Below are 23,520 nucleotides of genomic sequence, written 5' to 3'. Positions count from 1 at the left end.
TGTAGAATGTTTTCAGTAGTCACCAAATCCTCAGGAATTCTTTTCCACAGCTGAAGCTGCATAATTTGAGTAATGTACCATGGTACTATAATACACTTGTTCATGTAATATCTTAGAGGTTTATTTGGTTTGGTCTGGTGGTTCTGGGGATCAAACCAAGATCTTTGATGTGCTTTGCAAGCACTCTGCAGTCTTTAAAATGTTTTCCCCACTTTTTCTTAGTCCCTTCCAATTCTGTAGTATTCGCGGCTCTCACAAGAACAAGGTGGGACTGGAGAGATGATGCGGGGGTTAAGAGCTTGTTCTGCTTCTTCTAGAGGACCCAGTTGTGAGTCCCAGCACCCACATCCGGTGACTCATTAGCACATGGAACCAGCTCCAGGGCAGTCCAATCCCTCTGGCTTCTGTGGGACCTGCATTCACTGTACAGGCACACACAGTTGTGCACACATACCCACATAATTAAAAATGACTTTGAAAAATTTGAAATCAAGGTGAAATAAGCAAAAAATAAATCCAAACCATTCTAAACACAGCTCGATGGCATTTGGTATGTTCGCGTTACATACACCACCTCTTCTAGTGCCACACGTTGCTGTCACATCAAAGGAAGCTCTTAAACCAGATCAGTCATTCCAGAGTGGGGAATAACTAGTGCAAAGCTAGCCCGAACTAAAGAAAAAAACCGCACACTCACTCAGCAGTCTGTCCTCGTTTCATCTTTCAAGGCCCTGGCTCGCACAAACAGTGTTCACTGGATTTACCTATTCTCAATGTGTCCTGTGAATGGAATCCGACACGGTGTGCTCTTCTTTGTTTGACTTCTTTGGCTTAGTATTTTCAGAATTCATCTGCATGGTAGCAGTTGTCAGTACTTTGGTGTATTATGTGTGGGTAAACAATAACTCATTAGGTGTCTGTACTGCAATTTGATTATGCATTCATCTGTTGATGAGCTGTTTCCACCTTTTGGTTGCTGTGGACCCATGTTTGGGAGTACCTGTTTTTAAGTCTGTTTGTGTTCTGTCTTGTTTCAGAGATGTTCGTTTTAGCCTGTGTGTGTGAGAGCATGTTTGCATGTCGGGGACCTGAGGCTGATGTTGCCCATCTTCCTCAGTTGCTCTTCCACCTTAGTTATTGAAGCAGAGTGTCTCAGCCAAACCCAGAGCTTGCTGGTGTCTGCTCAGTCTTTCTAGCTGGTATGTCGTGGAGATCCTGTCTCTGACATCGGATGCCGAAATTACAGGTGGGCCACCATGCCCACCTGGCATTCGTGTGAATTCTGGTCCTGATTGCATGACAAGTGCTTTAAGCACTGGGTCATCTGTCCTGCCCCTAGAAATTGCCATTTTTAAAACAGAAGGAAGAGTTAAAAATCTAGATCTCCTTTTTAGTGCTTAATTCATCTTGGATGACACTGTGTGAGACAAAAAGCCTAGAATACTTGTATAGCCTTTCCTGAAAATGGAGGACCAACCAGATGGCTCAGTGGGTAAAGGCACTGACTGCCAAGCCTGATAACCTGTGTTCTATTCCCTAACCTGTATGGTGGATGGGGAGAATTGACTCCTTGAAAGTTGTACTGCTCTGACCTCCGCTCATGCACTGTGGCAAGTATATCCTGTAGTAGTTAGAGGAACAGAAGGGATAGAATGAATGACTGTATATAAAGAAGACTTACTCATAAAGTGGCTTACAGGCTGTGGTTCAGTGACTTAGTTAGGGTTATTATTACTGTGACCATGACCAACACCATGACCAAAAGCAGTGCCAGGAGAAATGGGTTTATTTCACTGACAATTACGTGTAACAGTTCATCATCAAAAGCAGTGAGGAGAGGAACCTGGAGGGAGGAGCTGATGCAGAGGTCATGGAATAAGCTGCTTACTGACTGACTCTTCTGACTTGCTCAGCTCACTCTCTTATAAAAGCCAGGTACCATCCTGGGGGTGTCCCTACCCACAACAGACTGAACACTCCCCCATTAATCACTAATTAAGGAAAGGCCTTACAGACTTGCCTGCAGCCCTGTCTTATAGAGGCATTTTCTCATTTGAGGCTCCCTTCTCTAAGATGACTTCAGCTTGTGGCTGACATAAAACTAGCCAGTTCATCTGGCTAATTCAATTATGGCTGTCTCTGGAAGGAAAGATCTGATAGTAGTTAGTCCCATAGGCTGAATGTCTCACTGGTCTTCAGTGTGTGTTGGAATCCTGACACCAGCGAAGGGGGTGCCTCTGCATCAGGATAGATGAACTTGCCAGGGGGAGGGCAAGCAGGCAGAAAGCAAAAATTACTTTCTTCCAAGCCCTTCTATGTATGCTGCCACCAGATGGTGTGACCCAGATTTAGGGTGGTTCTGCCAGCCTGAAATGATCCAGATTTGGGGTTGGTCTTTCCACCTCAATTACTTGAGTATTACTCCATTTAAGAAACTGTCCTCACAGGTCTGCTCAGATGCTTGGGTCTTAGTTAGTCCCAGATTATTTTGAAGTTGACATCCAAGTAAAATCCTTAGGGGATAGAGTATTGGTTGTTGAATCCTTAATACATGCCAGATTTGTTCTGCCAATAAGCAAATAAATCTTTTCATAATTTTGTTTTTAAAGTATACATTCAGGGGCTGGAGAGGATAGCTCAGTGGTTGAGTACATGTTGCTTCTCAGGAAACCTGAGTTTGATTCCCACACCCACGTTGGGCAGTATGAACTCCAGATCCAGGGAAATCTTATGCCATCGTTTGGCCCTGCAGGCACAATACTTCCATGCACAACACACTCCCTAGTAATTAAAAATAATAAGAATAAAATGTTAGAGACCATAAAATATACACACTCATAAGTTAGGTGTACTAGTGGCATATACTTGTAATCCCAGCACTTGGGATGCTGAGACTAAAGGATCACAGCGAGTTCAGGGCCAGTCTAAATTGCACAGCAAAACCAGTCTCAAAAAAGCAACAACAAAGTACATTGTTGCAACTTTTAAATGTAGATTATAAATGTACATTGGGATGATTAAGTGTTTACTGTAGGACATATAACCTTAGGCCCCCAGAGTGTGCACATCTTGAAAATCACTGTTCTGGGCACAGTGATCTAAAGTAGTGGTGGAAATAGTTCATACATTTGTAACCTCAAGATAAAGTTCACTGGGAGAGTTCTTAACTAGCATGTCCTAATCCTAGCAGTGCAAAAAGAGATGAGCAAATTTTTTTCAAAAATTGTATTTGTAGCCAGTTAGAATGATGCACATGCTTTTAATTCCAGAAGGCAGAGGCAGGTGGATCTCTGAGTTTGAAGCCAGCCAAGGCCACATTGTCAGACTCGGACACTAAAATAAATAAATAAATAACTACACTTGAACTTCTTGTATTTTTAGAGTTATGTTGCCAGTCTTTGAGAGGGCTCACAGTACCCTCTGGACAAACAGGCTGCATGCTAGAGAAAAGGATGGGCTAGAAGGGACTTGGTGTATGTCGGCGAAGGCATAGGGTAGTCCTGAAAGCGTCTGTGCTTTCATCTTTGGTATCCTGAGTTGGTTGAGTGTGTCTGTGTGTGTGCATGTGCACACTTATACATGCTAGGCATGCACTCTACCAAAGAGCTCAATCCTGTGATTTAATCTTTAGGGACTCAAAGAATTGATGCTGCTTTTATCAATGACAGTACTTAGGTACAGGCTAAGGTGTTATCAAACTTTAGAACGTATATGTGTGTATTCATTTATATACATCTAAAATTTATATTTGTTGATTGATTGCTCGGTTGGTTTTAAGAAATGCCCAAATTTCTGATGGCCTATAAAAACAAACTTTCTCCAAGAACAGGGTGCTGACAGCATTGTCTGGTCAGTGCCTACTTCTGGTTCGTAGACTTTTCTTACTGTATCCTCAGGATAATGGAGCTTTTATAACCCTGTTCCTTTTTTCTTTTAAGAGTTATTTCATTGTTTTATGTGTATATGTATTTGTACCATGTGTGCACAGGTACAGTGGAGGCCAGAAAAGGGTGCCAAATGCCTTGGAATTGAAGGTGTAGGTGGGTGTGAACTACTTAATTGTGGGTGCTGGGAATCAACCCAGTCCTCTTCAAGAGCAGCAAGTGATCTTCACAGCTGAACAATCTCTTCAGTCCCTATAACCTTATTTTTGAGGACTTTTTCTTCATAATCTTATTCACGTCTGAATAACATCATATTGGAGATTAGTTTTCAGCAGGATTTTAGAGGACAAAGATTTTGTCTCATGGCATTGAATGTTTGATTTTACCTTTCAAAAGATCCTTCATTTTTTTCCCTAAATTGGAATGATGTACATATTTTTTAGAATTGGAAGAAAGCTAAGAGATTATCATATTTCTTTGGTCCTTCTGACTATACATTTTAATCACCAGGGAAACTTATTTTGGGCTGTGCATGTAGTTCAGTAAAGTGTGCTGCCTGTACAAAACATTGGGTTCAGTCTTCAGCACAATATAAAGCAGGATGTGGTGGTACATTTTTACTTTACCCCAACACTTAGGGGGTAGAGTCAGGAAGTCAGAAATTGAAGGCCATCCTGGGCTGCTACATAGTGAGTTTGAGACCAGTCTGTGATGCATAAGACCCTCTCCAAAAAAGAAAAAAGAAGAATGTACTTACTTTGTCTCCTACTCAGAGGTCTACCTCTTTCCACTTCTTGTGTGCTGGGATTAATGGTACATCATCACCATCACACCCAGGTCAGTAGTGGATTTTGCTGTTGTTCTTATTCGTCATTTGTTTGGTTTTTTGAGACAGGGTCACTACAAGTCTTGGCTGTCCTGAAACTCACTATGTAGAATAGACTGGTTTTGAACTCACAGAAATCTGCCTCTCTGCTGGGATTAAAGGTGTATACCACCATGCAAATCCAGCTCAGTAGTGGGTTTTTAAACCATTAAATTTTGGAATAGTTTTTATATGATAGTAGATAACAAGACCGTACCATAATGTCAAAAATTATAATTATACATGTCTTATAGCTTACACTTTTGTTATTTTTTGCATATTGCTCTTCAGTCTATGATCATTGATATTCATAATTTGGTTATATTAATAGTGTAACCGTACATTTTATGTCTGCATCTCTTGTCATTTCACTAGCCATTTTTACATTTTATTTTCATGAAGATCATTAAAACTGGGTATTTGATAGTTCAAGTACACTTACCTATTTTTTCTTTTTAATGGGACTAAGCATAAGTCACTTACCTAAGCAGCTTGCCAACTGTTTTGGATACTTAATCCTGTCAGGAGAAAAATACTTATGTGCCTGCCACAGGTGGGTCCATGCCTGTCCAGAGTACCTCAGAGTAATTTTCTGTTTTGGGTGTTTTTGCTTTAGAAGTTCTCTATACAGCTTGCAGTAATATTTTTGGAGTGGAATTTGTAGGAACTAATTTTCAATTGAATTGAAGGTAATTTGGAGAAAGGGGGAAAAGGCCTGGATATAAGCAAAAAGATGAAAATAAGCTGAATTTTGTTACCCATATAAAAGGAGTCAATTAGGTCAGGTTAGAGAAGATGAGGTCTTGCAGTCTGGTCAGTGCCCAGCTGCACAGTCGAATTTGTTGGAAACTTTCAGAAAACTATGATGTAGTACAGAGCTGAAGATGCAGTTGCAACAATTGTGGGATTGAGACAGAGTGGGCAACATTTTTGAACACTTGGGTTTTTTTTTTCAATAAACTTTCTAGTGTTGTTTGCTGTCTATGGAGGGGCATGAAAGTAATGAAAAGGCCGTGTTTTGAAGGATGGGGATGATTTCTGGCAGGAAAGGCGATAGAAAGAACATTTAGGTTTGTTTAAAAAAAGGTTTTGTTTGTTCTTTGATGATTTGATTGATCCACCCCAAATTCCCCATTCCCACAGGTTCCCCAGAACATGCTCTCCTATCTTCTTACCTTCTTTTTCTTTTTTTTTTATTACCTACTGAATCTAATTAGTTTTGTCTGCATGCACATGGATATGGGGCCTCCTTTTGAGCAAGGCCCGCCTTCCAGCCGTCCTACCTCCAAAGAAAAATAGCTTACTTTGTCCCAGAAGACATCAGTTACTAGTAGCTCCTCAGCTACAAGTGGGGTCATGTGAGCCTTTTCTTCACCCATGCTTGATCCTCTGCAGGTTTTGTTCAGGTAACTGTAGCTGCAGTTAGTTCATGAGTGCGGGACCAGCAGTTCACAGCATTCTGTCCCTTCTGCTGCAGTGCTCCCTGGGACCGTGGGGGTGTGTTTGTGATATGGTTAGATGTCCCATTTAGGGCTGATCACCAGACATTTATTCTGAGCACATTGGCCAGCCCTGAATCTCTTCATTAACTGTCCATGGGCATTGTTTTCTAAGAAAACCAAAGAGGAAGAACTATAAAGGCAACAAATACTGAGCTGTTCTAGAGCTAAAAGAAGCTCCGTGAAGAGTTACTCTTCAGTGAGAGCAGTAACCTACAGCCATTGTCACTGGTTTCCTGGGGTGGAGTTGTTGGTTTTGTTGTCTCACTGTTGAAAAGAAGGTCAGCGAGAACAACAGAATTGAGAGCAAGCAAGTAGGATTTTTATTGAAAAGTAGAGTCACAGGTCTCTGCCACTGGAAAAGGTCCCAAAAATAGTTTAAGAAGGAGCACTCTAGGTCAGATATTCTTTTATATAATGGGAAGGAGTCAGTTTGCCCCATCAGCACATAAATTAAGCATCAGGTTGGAATGTACCTGGTTGACTAGCTTGAGTGTATTTGGGGGATTCTGGTTGGTCAAGGGATCTGGGAAAAGACTGCAGACTCAGAGGAAGTTCACCAAAGTCACCAAGGAGCAGGAAGAACGCTGAAGTAAAAGAACAGCCTGGTCACGGCCTTTTAGATTTCATCTCTAAGACTCTTTGTTCCTTTGGCATATCACCAGTCGCATCTGTTTCTGTGTTCTCGGAGTTCACTGGTTTCATCAGGGCATGCACAGATACTTTTGTGCATTTGATCCCCAGAATCCACATGGTGGAAGGGAGAACCAACCATTTCCCCACAAGTTGTCCTCTTGACTTACACGTTCTCACACACACACACACACCCACAAGTAGATAATGTTGTGGTGATTAGTATCCTTGCAGGGGTAGGCAGTAGTTAAAGGAGATGTTTACTAGTCAGTTCCTAAGTTCTTGGAGGCAGATCCAGGCAGTGAAGAAAGCACCCTGACCATCTTGTCATAGATTCTTGACTTTTTAGCGCTTTACTGCTGGGAACTTAGTGTGTCTGTGTGTGTGTGTGTGTGTGTGTGTGTGTGTGTGTGTGTGTGTGTGTGTGTGTGAGAGAGAGAGAGAGAGAGAGAGAGAGAGCCCTGCGGACAGGGTGAGTCCTCTCTGGAAGGTGTGCTGCTTGACTGCTACCTTGTGTCAGACACCTAGAGTCGAACCTTTCGCATTCTAACAAAGTAGGGTGATTACTGATGAAAAGACTCATTGCTGTCATTTTGCCATTTTCCTCCTCAGTGGGCTACCTTGAGAATGGAGAGAGGAGCCAAGGAGAAGAACCACCAGCTTTACAAGCCCTACACCAACGGTAGGATTGGGTGCCTTAGTCTAAAAGAGCCTCTGAAATAATACCCAGAGTCCTTGTAGAGGTTCAGTCCACTTGCTCTTGCCTATAACAAAATACCTGAGGGTCCTTTGTAGAAGAAAACGTTTGACTTTCTGGTAAGTAGAAAACTCAGGCAGGGGCTGGGCAGATGGCCTAGGGAATAAAATGCTTGGTGTGCATTTACACAGGTTGGATCTCTAGAACTGTGTAAAACCTAGGTTCAATGACAGTACCCCTGTAAAGTTCCAGTGCTGGGTCTAGAGACAGGCAGATTTCTGCAGCTCAGTGGCAAGCTAGTCTAGCAGTCAACTTCAAGTTCAGTGTGAGCCTAGTAAAAGTGTGGTGAAGAGTGATAGGGAAAGATAGCTCCCATTGACCTCTGGCCTGTGTGCCAGGATCTCCCAATTCCTCCCTCTCTCTCTCTCACGCAGACAGAAGAGCAAACCTGGGTGTTGAAATAGGAGCGGTGGGGCTGCGTCCCCAGCACCCGGCCGCCCACATGGCTAGCTCTAGCTTATGCCCCGAAATAATTACACGGAAACTGTATTCTTTTAAACACCGCTTGGCCCATTATATCTAGCCTTTTCTCGGTTAACTCTCACACCTGGACTAGCCCATTTCTTATAATCTATGTAGCCCAAGAGCTGGCTTACCAGGAATGATCTTAACCTGCGTCTGCCTGGAGTGGGAGAATCATGGCAACTCCCTGACTCAGCTTCTTTCTCCCAGCCTTCTGTTCTGTTTTCTCCTCCCACCTATGTTTTAACCTATGAGGGCCAAGCAGTTTCTTTATTGCTTAACCAATGAAATCAACAGATTGATATATGACACTCCCACATCACCTGGGTAGAAGTAGAATGCCACTGGTCAAGGACCCCTTGACCACATTGCAGTATGGCAGATGGTACCACATGGCAGGAGTGTGTGAGAGGGCAGGAGGGGAGGAAGAGTTGGTTTCAGTTGCAAGGAATGGGCCAAGAGAGTAGGTAGGTGTCTGGCTTACTTTTAAAAAACAAACTGATCTAAAGAGCTAGGCATAGTGGCACATGCCTGTGATCCCAGCAATTAGGAGATGGAAGTAGGAGAATCAGGAATTCAAAGGCATCCTTAGCTACGTAGTGAGCTCTAAGCCAGCCATTGGTTCTGAGACCTTGTCTCAAAACCAAGCAAACAAGCAACCAAAAATCCACCAAAACCCCAACTTGATGTTGTGGGAGTGAATGTACCCCCACAGAACCACCCACCCAGAGAAGAACAGTGCTGCTCTGTTCAGGGACAGCAGTTCCATGACCTAATCACACAAGCTAATCTCCTACATTCCAGGTTTGTCTGTTTAAAGACAAGGTCTATCTGTGTAGCCCTGGCTGGCCTCAGACTCACAGAGATTTCATTGCCTGTGCCTCCTGAATGTTGGGATTAAAGGCATTTGCTACCACATCTGTTGATTTTTATTCTTTGATAGTTTTATACAAGTATATAATGAGCTTTAGTCCTTTTCACCCCCTATTTCCCTGTCTCATCTTCCTTTCTTCTACAGAAACCCTTCTTTTTCCTGCCTACTTTCATGCCTTTTTTGTGTAAGTGTTGTAGGCATGAGCCTAGGTGGAAAACTATATATATTGGAGCATGGTAGACCCCCACCACTAACAACCCCAACACTTCTCAGTGCTGCTGTATTGAGGGCTCCCTCTTTCTGCTCATGAAACTCTGGAGAGCATATTCACATCCGACCATGGCACATGTACCCTTTGTGCTTTAAAACTCAGTTCATACACATGATCCTTGAAGCATGCTGCTTGACTAGGGATACTTATTTTTTGCAGGAATCATTGCAAAAGATCCCACTTCTCTGGAAGAAGAAATCAAAGAAATTCGCCGAAGTGGTAGTAGCAAGGCTCTGGATAAGACACCGGAGTTTGAGCTCTCTGACATTTTCTACTTTTGCCGGAAAGGAATGGAAACTATTATGGATGACGAAGTGACAAAGAGATTCTCTGCAGAGGAGTTGGAGTCTTGGAACTTGTTGAGCAGAACCAATTACAATTTCCAATATATAAGCCTCCGGCTTACCATCCTCTGGGGTTTAGGAGTGCTGATTCGGTATTGCTTCCTTCTGCCACTCAGGTGAGGCTGGGCCTTGAAGGCCAGTGTGAGCTGCTCTGCCTGTGTGCATGGCTCACTCATCTCACTTGACCTTGTTTTCCATTTATAAAGGGGGATAGTGTGTTTGTTTTTTTTCCCCCAGGGCTAGTCCATTTTACTCTTGGAAGGGCATACTGGGGGCTCTCCCTTCAAGCCTTTATATTCTTTACATATCATACAGAAAGAGTTGGATTTCTTTGTTTTTTGTGTATATGTGTGTGTAATGCTTTTGTTTTTGTTTTTTTGAGAGCCTCACTGGGTAGCTCTGGCTGGCCTGGAACTCACAGATGTTTATCTGCCTCTCCTTCTTGAGTACTGGGATTAAAGGTGTGCTCCAAGCACCATACCTGGCTAGTTGGATTTCTTAAAGACCATTTGCTCGTTGTGGGGACTGAACACAGGTCAGAGAACATCACATCCTTCCTGTCCCCTCTTTCCTAAGCATAGCCTTTCCTGAATCTTGCCTTTCTGGTACAGAAGCTGTATTGATCTCTGTGCTCTTCTCAGTTTATCTGGCACCTTCCAACTCTGCTTCCTTTTTGACAGAGGTTTTACTTCTGCCAGGGTGTTGAAACTAAGCAAGATCAGACAGGTGTCGGACATAGCTGCTGAAGAGAGAGTTCTGCTCTCTGTTTGGAATTGCAGTCATCTCTCCATACAGATGGTTTCCCACATTTCCAGGGGAAGCTATTGTCAGGTCTTACGTGTGGTTTTTATGGCTCCTGCCTTTGTCTTCACACGTTCACTGAATAACTGGTTTACTCTATTTGTCTTCTTACAGGATTGCACTGGCATTCACAGGGATCAGCCTCTTGGTGGTGGGCACTACCATGGTTGGATATCTGCCCAATGGGAGGTGAGTAGAGTGAGTTGACGTCCCAGCCTCAGAGCGTGAGGACTGGCTGGAGTCACACTGCAACACAGTCCTTGAGTCCTAGGTGGTTCAGATACTCGCACTGGCAGTGGTGTCTGTAGTGAATGCTTTTGTTTTGTAATTGATATGAGATAGTAGCTGTGTGTGCTCACTTCTTGCAGTCTAGCCTTCACCATCTTCCCATTTTAGAGTCAGAAAGGCAGATACCACAAAGGAGTCTTGGCTCAGGTATTAACGATTTTTATAGCATGTTTGTTTATGCTGGGAATCAAAACCAGGACCCTGTATGTAGGATGAGTTCTCTGTTGCTGTTGTGCCCTCAACCTTTAAGATGTTTAATTGCTTGGTTCTGCTAGCTCCATAAGTTGAGAAGTAGTTTTCTTTCTCCCCACTACTCTTCTTTCTCAAGGAAACTTTACTCACCTAGGGAAGCTCTGAGGTCCTGTAGACATTTGTTTTGCTGGGGCTGATAAAGAGCTTACACCTACTATGGGTTGGTGAGTTGGGGAATAGAAATCTAAGAAACCTTGGCTTGCCTATCCTGGAAATTCTAGGCCTAGAAATATTTTCTATCACTAACAGGTGAATGTCATCAAGTCACATTGCATTTCTCTGATTGCATGTGGATATAAAGATGTTAAATAATACATTTGTGGGTTTTACTATATGTGCTAATATTTCTATAAGTACACAAACACCTCAGCTGTTCTGTTGTTGCAGGTTTAAGGAGTTTTTGAGTAAACATGTTCACTTAATGTGCTACCGGATCTGTGTGCGAGCTCTGACAGCCATCATTACCTACCACAACAGGTGAGGGGGGAGGCTCATTAACATTTGTCTACAGCTAGTGATTGATGCTTGTGAGGTGAGAGGAGCATTCCAAACGAATCGATTCTTGCCATTTTTATTGCTTGTATATATTTTATACCCAGGAAAAACAGACCAAGAAATGGTGGCATCTGTGTGGCTAATCATACATCTCCCATCGATGTGATCATCTTGGCCAGCGATGGCTACTATGCCATGGTACGCAGCCTTTCTTTGTGGTTTTTCTGATCAGTTCTAGGATCACATCTCTAGGCCCTCCACAGAAAACTTCCTTGATTAAGGGTTCAGACATGTAAACATATTTTTATGTGCAGGTCCCAACTTAAGAGGGTCACCCTAGGACTGGATAGAAGCTGTTCTGAGTTGAGTGATTGAGAGTATGGCTGGGGATTGTGTCTTGTGTCTTAGACTGAGGAGATTGCAAGAAAAGGGAGTCTTGAGAAAGCCAGGTGAGAGGCATTTTATAAGTTACTCAGCTTTATGTGTTTACCTGGAGTAGCCTCTGACACTGATGGCTAAAGGGGAATTCAGATCAGGAGTTCAAGTAGTGGTTTCTTGATAGTGAGAAACTTAAAATGATGAAATATTAACAAGGAGAGGTTGGTGTGTATATTTTGTGGGATTGTGGTCCTCCCCAGAGTGGGAAGATCTGTGTAAGGATGATTTCACTACTAATTATTCCTCTGTCTGAGATTAGGTGGGGCAAGTGCACGGGGGCCTTATGGGTGTGATTCAAAGAGCCATGGTCAAAGCCTGCCCACACATCTGGTTTGAGCGTTCTGAAGTGAAAGATCGCCACCTGGTGGCTAAGAGGTAAGTGGCAAATGCTATTCAGTTGATCTAGCAAGGGTGTAAACAGAAAACATTTTATATAGGTATAACCTTTATACTGAGGTTATACCGTTGTTGTAGTAAAGTTTTAGGACATCTAAAAAGGATGTAAATAATCACAGTATTATTTATTTAAGCTATTTATGTTTTTATATCCTTCCCAATAAACAAGTTAAGAACTGTGATTCTTGTTTGTTTTGGGTGGTGCTTGGTAGGGTATTGTATATGCTGGGCAAGTGGTTTATTACTGAGATTTACATATTGCAAGCCAAAAATATTTGATTGCTATGTGCAACCTATAAGGTTATTGACTCTTCCTTTTATTTCTGTTTCCTAAAGACTGACTGAGCACGTACAAGATAAAAGTAAGCTGCCCATCCTCATCTTCCCAGAAGGTACAAAGTGACAGGAGTGGAAGACTAGGCCCTGAGCCCTGGGTAACGCTGGGGAGGGAGACCAGGCCCTGAGCCCTGGGTAATGCTGGGGAGGGAGACCAGGCCCTGAGCCCTGGGTAACGCTGGGGAGGGGGACCAGGCCCTGAGCCCTGGGTAATGCTGGGGAGGGGGACCAGGCCCTGAGCCTTGGGTAACGCTGGGGAGGGGGACCAGGCCCTGAGCCTTGGGTAATGCTGGGGAGGGGGACCAGGCCCTGAGCCCTGGGTAACGCTGGGGAGGGGGACCAAGCCCTGAGCCTTGGGTAACTCTGGGGAGGAGGACCAGGCCCTGAGCCTTGGGTAATGCTGGGGAGGGGGACCAGGCCCTGAGCCCTGGGTAACGCTGGGGAGGGGGACCAGGCCCTGAGCCTTGGGTAATGCTGGGGAGGGGGACCAGGCCCTGAGCCCTGGGTAATGCTGGGGAGGGAGACCAGGCCCTGAGCCCTGGGTAACTCTGGGGAAGGGGGACCAGGTCCTGAGCCCTGGGTAACTCTGGGGAAAGGGGACTGGGCCCTGAGCCCTGGGTAACTCTGGGGAGGGGGACCAGGCCCTGAGCCCTGGGTAATGCTGGGGAGAGAGATGAGTTCCTGTGTCCTGGGTAACACTGGGGCCTTTTAGCATGGGAGACTAATAATTTGGGTCAGTTGAGAAGTTTGGTTACGTTTCATAGTGTGTACCTCGCCAGTGCAGGATCCTTTCTGTGGTTCTACTGACAGGTAGCTTTCTAACCTCTCGTAGAATACTCCTCAGTCTTCTTGGCATCCCTGCTCCAAATCTAAGGCTGGGACAGTGGCCTGACAGGAGAAAAGGAATAAGGACTGCATTTGTCCAGCTCCCTTACTGTTCATTCTTGATTTGGGTGGTGATTGACTCACGCTCTTTGAGCATTATTTTTAGTGCTGAAGAAACACTGGGTAGCTGGGCGATGGTAGCGCACACCTTTAATCCCAACACTTGGGAGGCAGAGACAGGTGGATCTCTGAGTTCGAGGCTAGCCTGGTGTACACAGCTAGTTCCAGGACAGCCAGGACTGTTGCATAGAGAAACACTGTCTCGAAAAAATACAAAACAAAACAAAATAATAAAAAAAGAAAGAAGAAAGGGGGGGGAAAAAAGAAACTGGTTAGAAGTCCAGAAGGAAACGGTTTTCTCTTGCCTGTGTTTTTCAGGAACCTGCATCAATAACACATCAGTGATGATGTTCAAAAAGGGAAGCTTTGAAATTGGAGCCACTGTTTACCCTGTTGCTATCAAGGTATAAGACCTCTGAGGCCAGCTCAAATGCACAAGTGGGAAGTGGGAATTGGTGAACTAGTCGGGGCTGCTCCCCTCTCTACCAGCACTGGGCAGAGCAGTAGTAGAAGAGGATGCTGGTGGGATGCATAGGGATGTGGGATATGGGAGGAAAAGGGCTTCCAGGTTCTGCAAACAGAAACTTCATAAGCTCTGTAATTGTGTCTTCACTACTTTGTTCTTTAGAGACTTTGTTGAAGCATAGGACACTCGATTGCACAGGTGACTTGTGCCAGTAGCAGAGGAGGGCTTGTAGGCTGAACTTGTACAGTGGGTAGAGAGGAGAGAATGGATGGCTCTTTGTTCTACTATGTGCAGTAAGCACTCCACCGCAGTGGGTTTCAGTGTCCTCATTCGAGCAACGATAGACTGAATCCTGGAGCTTCTCCACTCCTGTTTCCATCCTTCAGGAAGGAACTTGTCCTAACCAATCCCTTAGACACCCTGGAAACATGGAATGGTTCAACCAGTCAGCCTCCCTGTATTTTTCAATTTCCTTATCCCCCTTTAGCCTAGTGCAGATCTGTATTCCTTCTAAAAGAGTCTAGTCCTCAGAGTATTTCCACCCCCCTCCCCAAACAGTTTGTTTTCAGTAATGTCAACATACTTAGGCTGAGATTTTAGAGCAGGATCCAAAGTTGTGAATAGCTCTGTTTAGCCCCTGTCTTTCGGGTGTCTTTTTGCAGCCTTGTAGAAATGTGTCCACTTGGTTTTCAGCTTTTCCACACAACTCCTGGGTAGGTAGACAATATATTCTACTAGCTAAGCAGAACACCGAGCCCACTAATACCTGAATATTGGCTGTAGGGTCACTGATGGGCAGCCATAAGTGGGGATGGCATGCCAAGGAATAGTCTTTATCAGAGTCTGTTGTTTGTGAAAGTAGAGAGTGGAGTCTATATGCCACATGTATTAGGGTTTTCTAGAGGAACAGAACAGGAGTGAACAAATGGGTGTGTGTGTGAGTAGCTTACACGCTGTGGTCCAGCTAATACAACAATGCCAGTTTCCCAGCAGAAAGTCCAAAAATGCAGTAGTTGTTCAGTCTACAAGGCTGATTTCTTAGTTGGTCTTCAGTATATGCCAGAATCTTGTAGGCTCCAATGTGAGTGAAGGAATGGACTTGCCAGTGAAATTGATAATAAACAGACAAAGAGCAAGCTTCATTCTTCCAGGTCCTTATATTGGCTAACACCAGAAGAAAGTGTGGCCCAGATTAAAGGTTAAATCTTCCCACCTCAAAAGATTCAGTTAAGGAAAAAAAAAAATGCCTCACAGATGTAGCCCCTTCGGTTTTAGTTCATTTCCGGTGTAGTCAAGTTGACAACCAAGAATAGCCATCGCACCACCAGTATCACCCTGCAGTCTGGCGTAATGGTGTATGGAGGTACTTTACCAGCTCTGCTTAGTGAGCTACCTGCCTTTTTTTCCTCACTGTGTTAACTTCTGTAGCACCACGGGGGTTGGGGGGGGGTAGCAGTAAAAAGATTTAGACCTCATGCCAAATTCTAAATGTCATTTTATCTAGGCCCTGGGTGATACTTAGGGTTGGTCAGGGGATCACATTGGTAGAGCCTCTGCTATGCGGCCTGATTCTCACCCATTGTGAGACATGGAATCTTGAGAAGAGTTAGGACTTCTCTGCAGAATAAGACATGTAAATTTCCATCCTGTTTATATAGCAGACTTCCGCTCTACAGATATTTCTAGTTTTGGTTTTGTTTTGAAGTTCTGTTGGTGTCTGGACGTGGGCAGCTTCAGCAGTGACAGTGCTTCTGTCACATTTCTGCAGTCACGTCACAGTCTGGTTTTGAGAGTGCTGACTGTTGTTTTGAACTTTTGCTTTGCCGTGGTGTCTGCCTGGATGGGAAGAGAATCAGTGCTAAACAGAGGTCTTGGTCTCTTCTAACACAACTTCTGCTCATGTGCTTGTAACAAGAGAGTCAGTTTTATGTTTGAAACAGGTCTCCCTGTGTTACCGAGCCTGGTCTCAAGCTCCCAGGCTCAATCATCCCTATTACATTTTCCAAGTAGCTGGGGTGACAGGTGTACTCCAGTACGACTGGCTAGGTGCCCTATCTTTGTAGTCATATACCGTAGATTAGTTTTAAATTTTTATTCTCCCTTGCTTTTTACTGGTATTAAAAAATTCACTATTGCTATTTTTTTTAAAAAATATTTTTTTACTTTATGTGCATTGGTGTTTTGCTTGCATGTATGTCTGTGTGAGGGTGTAGGTTCTCCTGGAACTGAAATTGCAGATAGCTGTGAGCTGCCATGTTGGTGCTGGGAATTAAACCAGGATCCTCTGGAAGAGTAGCCAGTGCTCTTAACTACTGAGCCATCTCTCCAGCCCCTACTGTTGCTGTTTTTAAATTTTATGTATATGATTTTTTTTGTCTGCATGCATCTGTGCACAGCTTATGTACCTGGTGCCTGAGGAAGCCACAAAAGAATATTAGAACCCTTGGAATCAGAGTTACAGATGACTTTAAGTTGACATGTAGGTTGCTGGGAATTGAAGCCAGGTCCTCTGGAGGAGCAGCCAGTGCTCTTAACTGCTGAGCCGTCTCTCCAGTTCCTCTTAGTGGTATTTAAGGTGCATTCATTAATGTGTTAGGTTTCTTAGTTTCTGTTGTTAAATCTATATTTTTATAGTTAGGACTTAATCTCAGCAGAGTAGTTCAGTATTCTGAATTGGACAGTTGAAACCCCATCCACCGGCATCTCCATGAATCACCATGACAGTACTCTACAGACAGACATCCTTCTGTCAAGAAGGCAACGGTGGTGGCACCTCGATCCTGTGGGATAGCTCTTGAGATGCTTTCATTTGTTCATTCTCCATGCTGACCCTTGGTTTGTGCTTTTGCGGTCAGTGTACTGCCTTATCTATTTCCTCTAACATTTGGAAGCAACCGCCCATGCTCTGCTCAGGCAGCCTTCTCAAGGACTCAGCTCTTCCTGTTACTTCTCATGTACCTTCCTCACCAGACTTCCTACTGCTGAGGTTACTGTGGGCTAATTGTTGAGGAGTTGCAATCATTTCTCACAAAACCCTTGGAAACAAGCCTTTTCTCTCCATTAAAATCATTGACAAACGCAAGTATATTATATACACCTGTTTGTTGAGACCTCATGAGACTAATGGATGTGGACCCATTTGCTAATGAATACTGGTGATTTAATTAGCAGAGTTTTCTGGCCATATAGAAATTCACTTTGTTAGAATTATAAATATGTAAATTATATTTGCAATACTTAAGGAGTTTTTTTTGCAATACTTAAGTTTTAATATAGTATATTGCAAGCTTTGTAAGTGTTTCTTAGTCTTCAGCATCATAAGTTTTCCTTTGAATGTCCCGTGAAAAAGTTGATTATGTGTGAAGGTGTCTTTGTTTATACTTTATGTACATTAGGAGATGCCTTAATGTTTAAGATAGGCCTCATAAGAGAGGAAAGGATGCATGAAGCAAGCACAGTGGACTGTTCCTAATGATTGAACCTAGGAAATGAGTGGCTGGTATTTTGTTATCCTGCATTCTGTTTTTGGATTGTCTGGAAATGTTTGCTTGTAAGAGCAGGATAAGGCTCTCTGAGGCAAGAACTGTTTGGGTGTGGTGGTCAGGAAAGACCTCCCTGATGGCCTGAGTGAACCTGGAGGCCAAGACCTTAGAGCCATGGATCCCTGCCCCTGTGGACCCTCCCCAAGCACTGGTATAGTCCTTACATCCAGTCTCCTCTCCTTTTGCAGTATGACCCTCAGTTTGGTGACGCCTTCTGGAACAGCAGCAAGTACGGGATGGTGACATACTTGCTGAGAATGATGACCAGCTGGGCCATTGTCTGCAGCGTTTGGTACCTGCCTCCTATGACCAGAGAGGTAGGTGTCTCCAGTCCTCCAGCACAAGTCTTCGTTTGTGTTTCGAGAGTCTGGCAGAGTATTTTCATTCATTCTCTGTTACAGAAAGATGAAGATGCTGTGCAGTTTGCTAACAGGGTGAAGTCTGCCATTGCCCGGCAGGGAGGATTGGTAGACCTTCTATGGTGAGTAGAGCTGACTCCAGAGAATATGCACCTCTGTGGCAAAGGGCTCCTCCCTGGCACAGAGCATGAAACCTGCTGGCCATAGAGAAGAACTCTCCAGGTTCCTTTCCTTAGTTCCAGCCAATAATGCCAGTGCTGTGTTGTCCTCGGGAATGTAGAGTTGTGGGCCTTTGCCCGGTCTGTTGGGACTTCCAGACAGTTTGTGCCTCTAGGTAGAGATGACCCTATTCTGTTTGGAAACTTCAGAGGGAAGAATGTAGAATTTCCTCTGTTGTCTGTGTACTGTGTTTGAGAAGTCTGCATTTCCTTTTCTACATTTTCTTGCCTATCTCCTAGCAGAGGAGGTGACACACTTTTTCTGTACAGTTTATAGGTCTCTTGCAACTACTTATTTGTGCCATTTGTAGTATGAAAGCAACCAAAGAGAATACATGAACAAGTAGTCATGACTGTCTCACTGAAACTTCCTTACAGGAACAGATGTAAGGCAGGGTCTGAGCTTTTGTTCTGTGGGTCTGAATTAACACCTAGTGTCCGCAGGAGTTAAACTCAAGTTAAAGAGGAGCTTGATTCATGATTCCTGCCAGATATTGGCCATATAATGCATCTGTCATACCGCAGAGCTGACCAGTGGCCTTCTCTGTTGCTATATTAGCCTTTGTCTTTCCAGGGATGGTGGATTGAAGAGAGAAAAAGTGAAGGACACATTCAAGGAGGAGCAGCAGAAACTGTATAGCAAGATGATTGTTGGTAACCATGAGGACCGGAGTCGGTCCTGAACCTCTGCCTGGCCCTGGCTGGAGCTGCCACCTCTAAATTCTGACAAGTGAGCCAGCTGGAGTTGTTGCTGCCACAGCCTCTGCCACCATCCCTGCCACCCGCTGCTGCATCTTCCAGACTCTGGCCCTCAGGCTGTTCTGGGCTCCAGGACTCCTGAGCTTCATCAGAGCCCCATGCGCTGCCTGCTGTCCTCTAACCAGAAAGCTGCTAGCCGGGGCTCCCCAGGACAAAATGCCTCTTGTTACTTTATAATAAGCCTGTAAGAGGAAGACCATTAAAGCAGCTCTGTGGTATGCTAGCTGGTGGGAAGGCGGGCCCTGTTCTTGTCCTGGGAGAATGTTGGGTGTTACTGTGTAGGGACATACACATGCTGGGGAAAGTCAGAAGAGACACTGCTGAGGCAGGTACCCAAACAACCTCCAGCCTGGGAGCTTTTTTAGATGGGACAAGAAGAAAGCTATCTACAGGAGTGTTAGTTCCACTCAGCAGATGGAGTTATAAGTTCTTGTGTCTTGCTTATGAAGGTCAGCAGAGGAGATAGGAAGAAGCCAGTGGGCCGCTGGCCAGCTAGCTAGCCCCAGGAAGATTTGATTCAGACTCCAGGCTGAGCCTGAGTCCCCCACATGACTTGTCTGTTTACTGTGTCTCAGTTTCCCTGTCTGTTATATGGAATTGCCAAGGGTGGTAATAACCTACCTCACAGGGTTGTTGTGGGGATTCTAGTGCTAGTATATGTGAAGGAAATGGATGGTGGTCTCACAGGGACGGCTTCATACAATGTGGCAGGACAAGGTCAGCACTCACAGCTGCTGCCCAGGATTTTAAACTTGTTTTGTGAGTAAATAAAACTGGATGGTAAATGAACTTAGGAACTTTGCCTTCACTCCCCAAGAAATGTATTTCTTGCCAGTTAACAGCGGTAGTACTTGAAAATGACCCTGGCCTGCAGGGTCTGGAATGAGGATAGTATTGCTCAGGAGAGGGTAACCTTTCAGATTAGATGTTTTCATGTCTCTGTTTCTAGCTTTCTCCCCAGATGAGAGCCATGGAAACAAACTGTTGATGAGGTTGGAGAGAGGCCCTGTCGGTGGCATTCTGGATTTGAGAACTGTGGGACATGGCAGATATTAAGGCATGAGGAGGGAGCAGAGTGCTGGGGAGGACTGATGAGTTAGGCAGGAGGGATGGGTACACTGCATGCACCCATGGGGGAAATGGCAGGCCTGCAAGCCGCCCAACAACGCCAAAGTCAGCCTCTGTTTCTTCTGAGGTCTACCAACTTTGAATTCCTCCAAAGGAAGAGTTCCCTGCTACCCACATGATCTCCAAGTCTAGGAGTGCAGCCTGGCTCCCAGGCTATGAACTGATGCCACTCTGACACTTGAGAACCTTGTGGTGTCACCCCACCTTCCTCCCATTCCCTCCTGCCTGCTCCATTCCCACTGGAAAACACTTTTCAAATAAAAACACCAATGACTGTAAGAACAGCCTCATGGGGACTGTTTTATAAATGTTCAAAAATAAAAAGTGGGTCTCGGCTTATGTAGAATGTAGAGCTTCAGTGCTATCCTCTGAAAACGTCAAGGGTCAGGCATCCTTTGAGACTTCCACTGGTGGTTTGAGTCACAATCTGTAGAGAGTTTTTAATCTTGTGTTAACTCGGATCACATCCCGCTCACCCGTGGCACGGTGGGGAACAGTGAGAAGTCTGCATCTTTCCTCGGCACTGGTCCAGGAACTCAGGCTGGTCTGCCATATGTAACTGGGTCCTGCAGGTTCTCAGTCACTGAAAGCCGCGTGGTACAAACTCGGTCTCATGGATGGCCTGAATACATGAGAGCTCGATCCCACTGGCCAGTCTGCTGCTCTCTTGCTATGTTGTCTTTATTTCTCTATTTTCTGACTTAAGCTGGGTGAATCTGAGGCCTTACACACCTCTGAAGTTTCAGTAGGTGTATGCGTGTGCACCTATGTGCATACAGATGTGTGGGTAGCAGTGCTTGTGGAGGCCGGAGAACAGCCTCAGCTGTTTGTTCTCCAGTCGGGCCTCACCTTGTTTTTTGAGATGGGGTCTCTTTGGCCTAGGATGATTGGCCAGTGAGTCTGTCGTCTCTGCTTTCCCAGCACAGCAATTCAAAGTAGACGCCACCTTCCTAGGTTTTTTTTTTTAAACATTGGTTCTAGGAGCTCACACTCAGGGCTTCATGCTTGCAATGCAAGTGCTTTATTGACTGAGCTCTTATTCCAGCTCCATTAGAAGCCCATTGCTCACACGTGAGCCTTGAGCCCTAAAATTGTGTGGGTCCATTTTGAGCTGTTGAGTCCCCCTGCAAACCCAGCTTGGAAGCTAACCACCTCGGGGCCCAGACCTGCTGGATAGTTGGGATTGTGGATCACAGACAGTTTTCACTCAAACAGGACTTTGTTACCAACTAGTTAAAGAGCTTTCTAATCAGGTCAGTAAAAGTCCTCTGATAATAGGACGGAAGCTCAGTAGAAGGACATCAGCCTGGCCAGGCCCTATAAATAAAGCTTGGGAGCCAGTTTACATCAGCACCACTCCCTGTTGGTGTCCTTCAGAGAAGAAAGAAACCTTGATGTGTGAGAGATGGTGGGCCAGGACAGTAGCAAAGGGCTTCTAGATACTGAAAGGCTGGCTAGTGGACACTAACCAGTTGCCTCATGGCGATCTGGGCCTATAAACCCTGTGGCTTCCTTCTACAATTCACCAAATGCCCACTGTCTGGGTTGGTGTTCACTGCTGGCCGCTGGTGTCTGAAAGATACTACCATGTCGCTGCAGGTTCCAGCCACCTGCTGTACATCTTAGCTGCCAGACTCAGTTTCTCCAGGTGCACCCTCCTGGGTGGCCCAGAATATCCCAACTCATGCGCACAGACCCGTGGACAGGCTAAGAGATGACCATCTGGCCATCCGTCTTTCACCGCACTTACTCCCCTCTCCCCCAGTCAATATGTCTCTCTCCGATGGGAAAGTTAATAAATTTTGCTCTAGATTAAAAGTATTGATTATTTCATTTGTAAACAATAAATAAAAAGGAGGAACTTTTCACTGCACCAGGGCTAGCGTCTGGTGTATTTTGCTGGTGAAATTTTGCTTGCTGTTTGGGGGGGTGGGCTTCTCATATGCATTCCGACCGGCCAGCAGCATTGATTTCCTATTAGTCTCCCAGCACCACCCAGTAACACATCATTTCAGTACCTGCTATTAATGGTCTTTTGATAAATAATCACTTGTAAGTCAATAAATTTTTATTAAACACTGTAGCTCTTTGATTTATTAAAATCCGACCATGTTTGTCTGGGAGAAAAGGGATGCTGAATTGAAGTGGATATCTCCATACATCTTCCTGACGCGGAGCAGTCACTGCACACTCCAGAGAAAAACAATTGCATTTTAACAGAAACAAAACAGCCGAGTTTGGAACTTGGGCCCAGGGAAACTTCATCTCAGTCAGTGTCGCGCTTACTCTGCCGGGAGCAATGGCAGGCCAGCAGAGGAAGAGCGAGCAGTGCCACCCCCTGCTTGACTGCCTCTGGATGGCACTGAGGGGCCTGGGTAGGTCCCTGGGGCACATACTAAGCAACCTTTTCCAGGGTCAAGTGGACCCTGGATCAAACACCTGTAGGAGCAGATACTTAAAATAGATTGGAGACAAAGGACCTTTTAACTAACAGGCCATCTTTCCAAAGCCACACCCAGGTCAGGGAATGCCTAGAGACGATGGATGTTGATCATAAAAGTGAGCCAACAGCTACAGATTGGAAGTCTGTCTTTTGTCCCATACAGTGTGAAGTGTTTGACACCTGAAGCCTGGCTGTACATCAGTTGCTCTATGGAGCTGCTCAGCCGGAGTCCTTACCCAGAGGGATGTTAGGGAAAGGGCAATCAGGCTGGATGGTCACTGTCAGAACAGCTGGGGCTTGGAGAGGTGGCTCGGTGTTAAGAGCACTGCTGTTCAAGGGTCTCAGTTATGTCCCCAGCACTCAAACAGCTTACAGCTGCCTGTGACTCCAGTTCTAGGGACCTGGTGTCTTTCTGGCCTCCAAAGACTGCACACACAAATAATTTTTAAAAACTCTGGAGGCCCTTGGCCCTACTCTTGGTCATCTGTCAGTACCTAGCGTGGTGGGCAGAGACATGACAGGAGAGGTGGGAAGAAGTCCACGAGCCAGGTCCACACACCTTTAATCCAGCACCGTGGAAACGGAGAGGTGGATCTCTGGATTCAAGGCTAGCTTGGTCTACGTAGTGAGCTCTAGGCCTTCATGGAATACACAGTGAGAACCTGTATCAGGGAAAATACAATGGACTGGTGCTCTCTTGGCAACTACCTGCTGCCGGCTTTCTCGGGAACTAACTGTTGCAGTTTCCTCTTCTGTCCCCATCTAAGGTGGCAGGGAGTCATCAGACTTTGAAGGGTGAACCGCAAGGATTAGCACACTACTGTTTGAACGCGTGACTTTGTGTCCCCAGATGCAGGAGGTTGGTCAGGGAGCCTGGCTCCTCTTCTAAGGACTCCAGACCTGTGCCTGAGCCCCAGTCCCAATGTCATTGGGTGGTGTGCCACACCCAGGAAGTCAAAGGAAGCATGAATAGAGCTTTGCAGAACATGGGTGACTTGGATTTTCATGTGCAAAATTCAAGCCCATTTTTTGCTTTGTAGCCTAAGTTGATCTTGAACCTGTTAT

General features: G+C 45.0%; 1 protein-coding gene across 1 annotated transcript in view; it reads left to right on the top strand.

Annotated features, from left to right (window-relative positions):
* The window catches only part of Gpat4 (glycerol-3-phosphate acyltransferase 4), a 42,530-nt gene extending 20,435 nt beyond the window's left edge, over positions 1-22,095 (top strand). Inside the window, exons 3-13 of the mRNA XM_075986360.1 lie at positions 7,494-7,563; positions 9,405-9,705; positions 10,505-10,579; positions 11,318-11,407; positions 11,530-11,623; positions 12,123-12,238; positions 12,596-12,651; positions 13,859-13,944; positions 17,737-17,865; positions 17,950-18,029; positions 18,700-22,095. Of these exons, the coding sequence (XP_075842475.1) occupies positions 7,494-7,563; positions 9,405-9,705; positions 10,505-10,579; positions 11,318-11,407; positions 11,530-11,623; positions 12,123-12,238; positions 12,596-12,651; positions 13,859-13,944; positions 17,737-17,865; positions 17,950-18,029; positions 18,700-18,808 (1,206 nt within the window). The 3' untranslated portion in view covers positions 18,809-22,095. The remainder of the gene's footprint in view (positions 1-7,493; positions 7,564-9,404; positions 9,706-10,504; positions 10,580-11,317; positions 11,408-11,529; positions 11,624-12,122; positions 12,239-12,595; positions 12,652-13,858; positions 13,945-17,736; positions 17,866-17,949; positions 18,030-18,699) is intronic.
* The last annotated feature ends 1,425 nt before the right edge of the window (positions 22,096-23,520 follow it).

Source organism: Microtus pennsylvanicus, chromosome 9 (genome assembly GCF_037038515.1).
Source record: "Microtus pennsylvanicus isolate mMicPen1 chromosome 9, mMicPen1.hap1, whole genome shotgun sequence".
NCBI classification, from domain to species: Eukaryota; Metazoa; Chordata; class Mammalia; order Rodentia; family Cricetidae; genus Microtus; species Microtus pennsylvanicus.
This window is presented reverse-complemented; position numbering and strand designations above follow the sequence as displayed.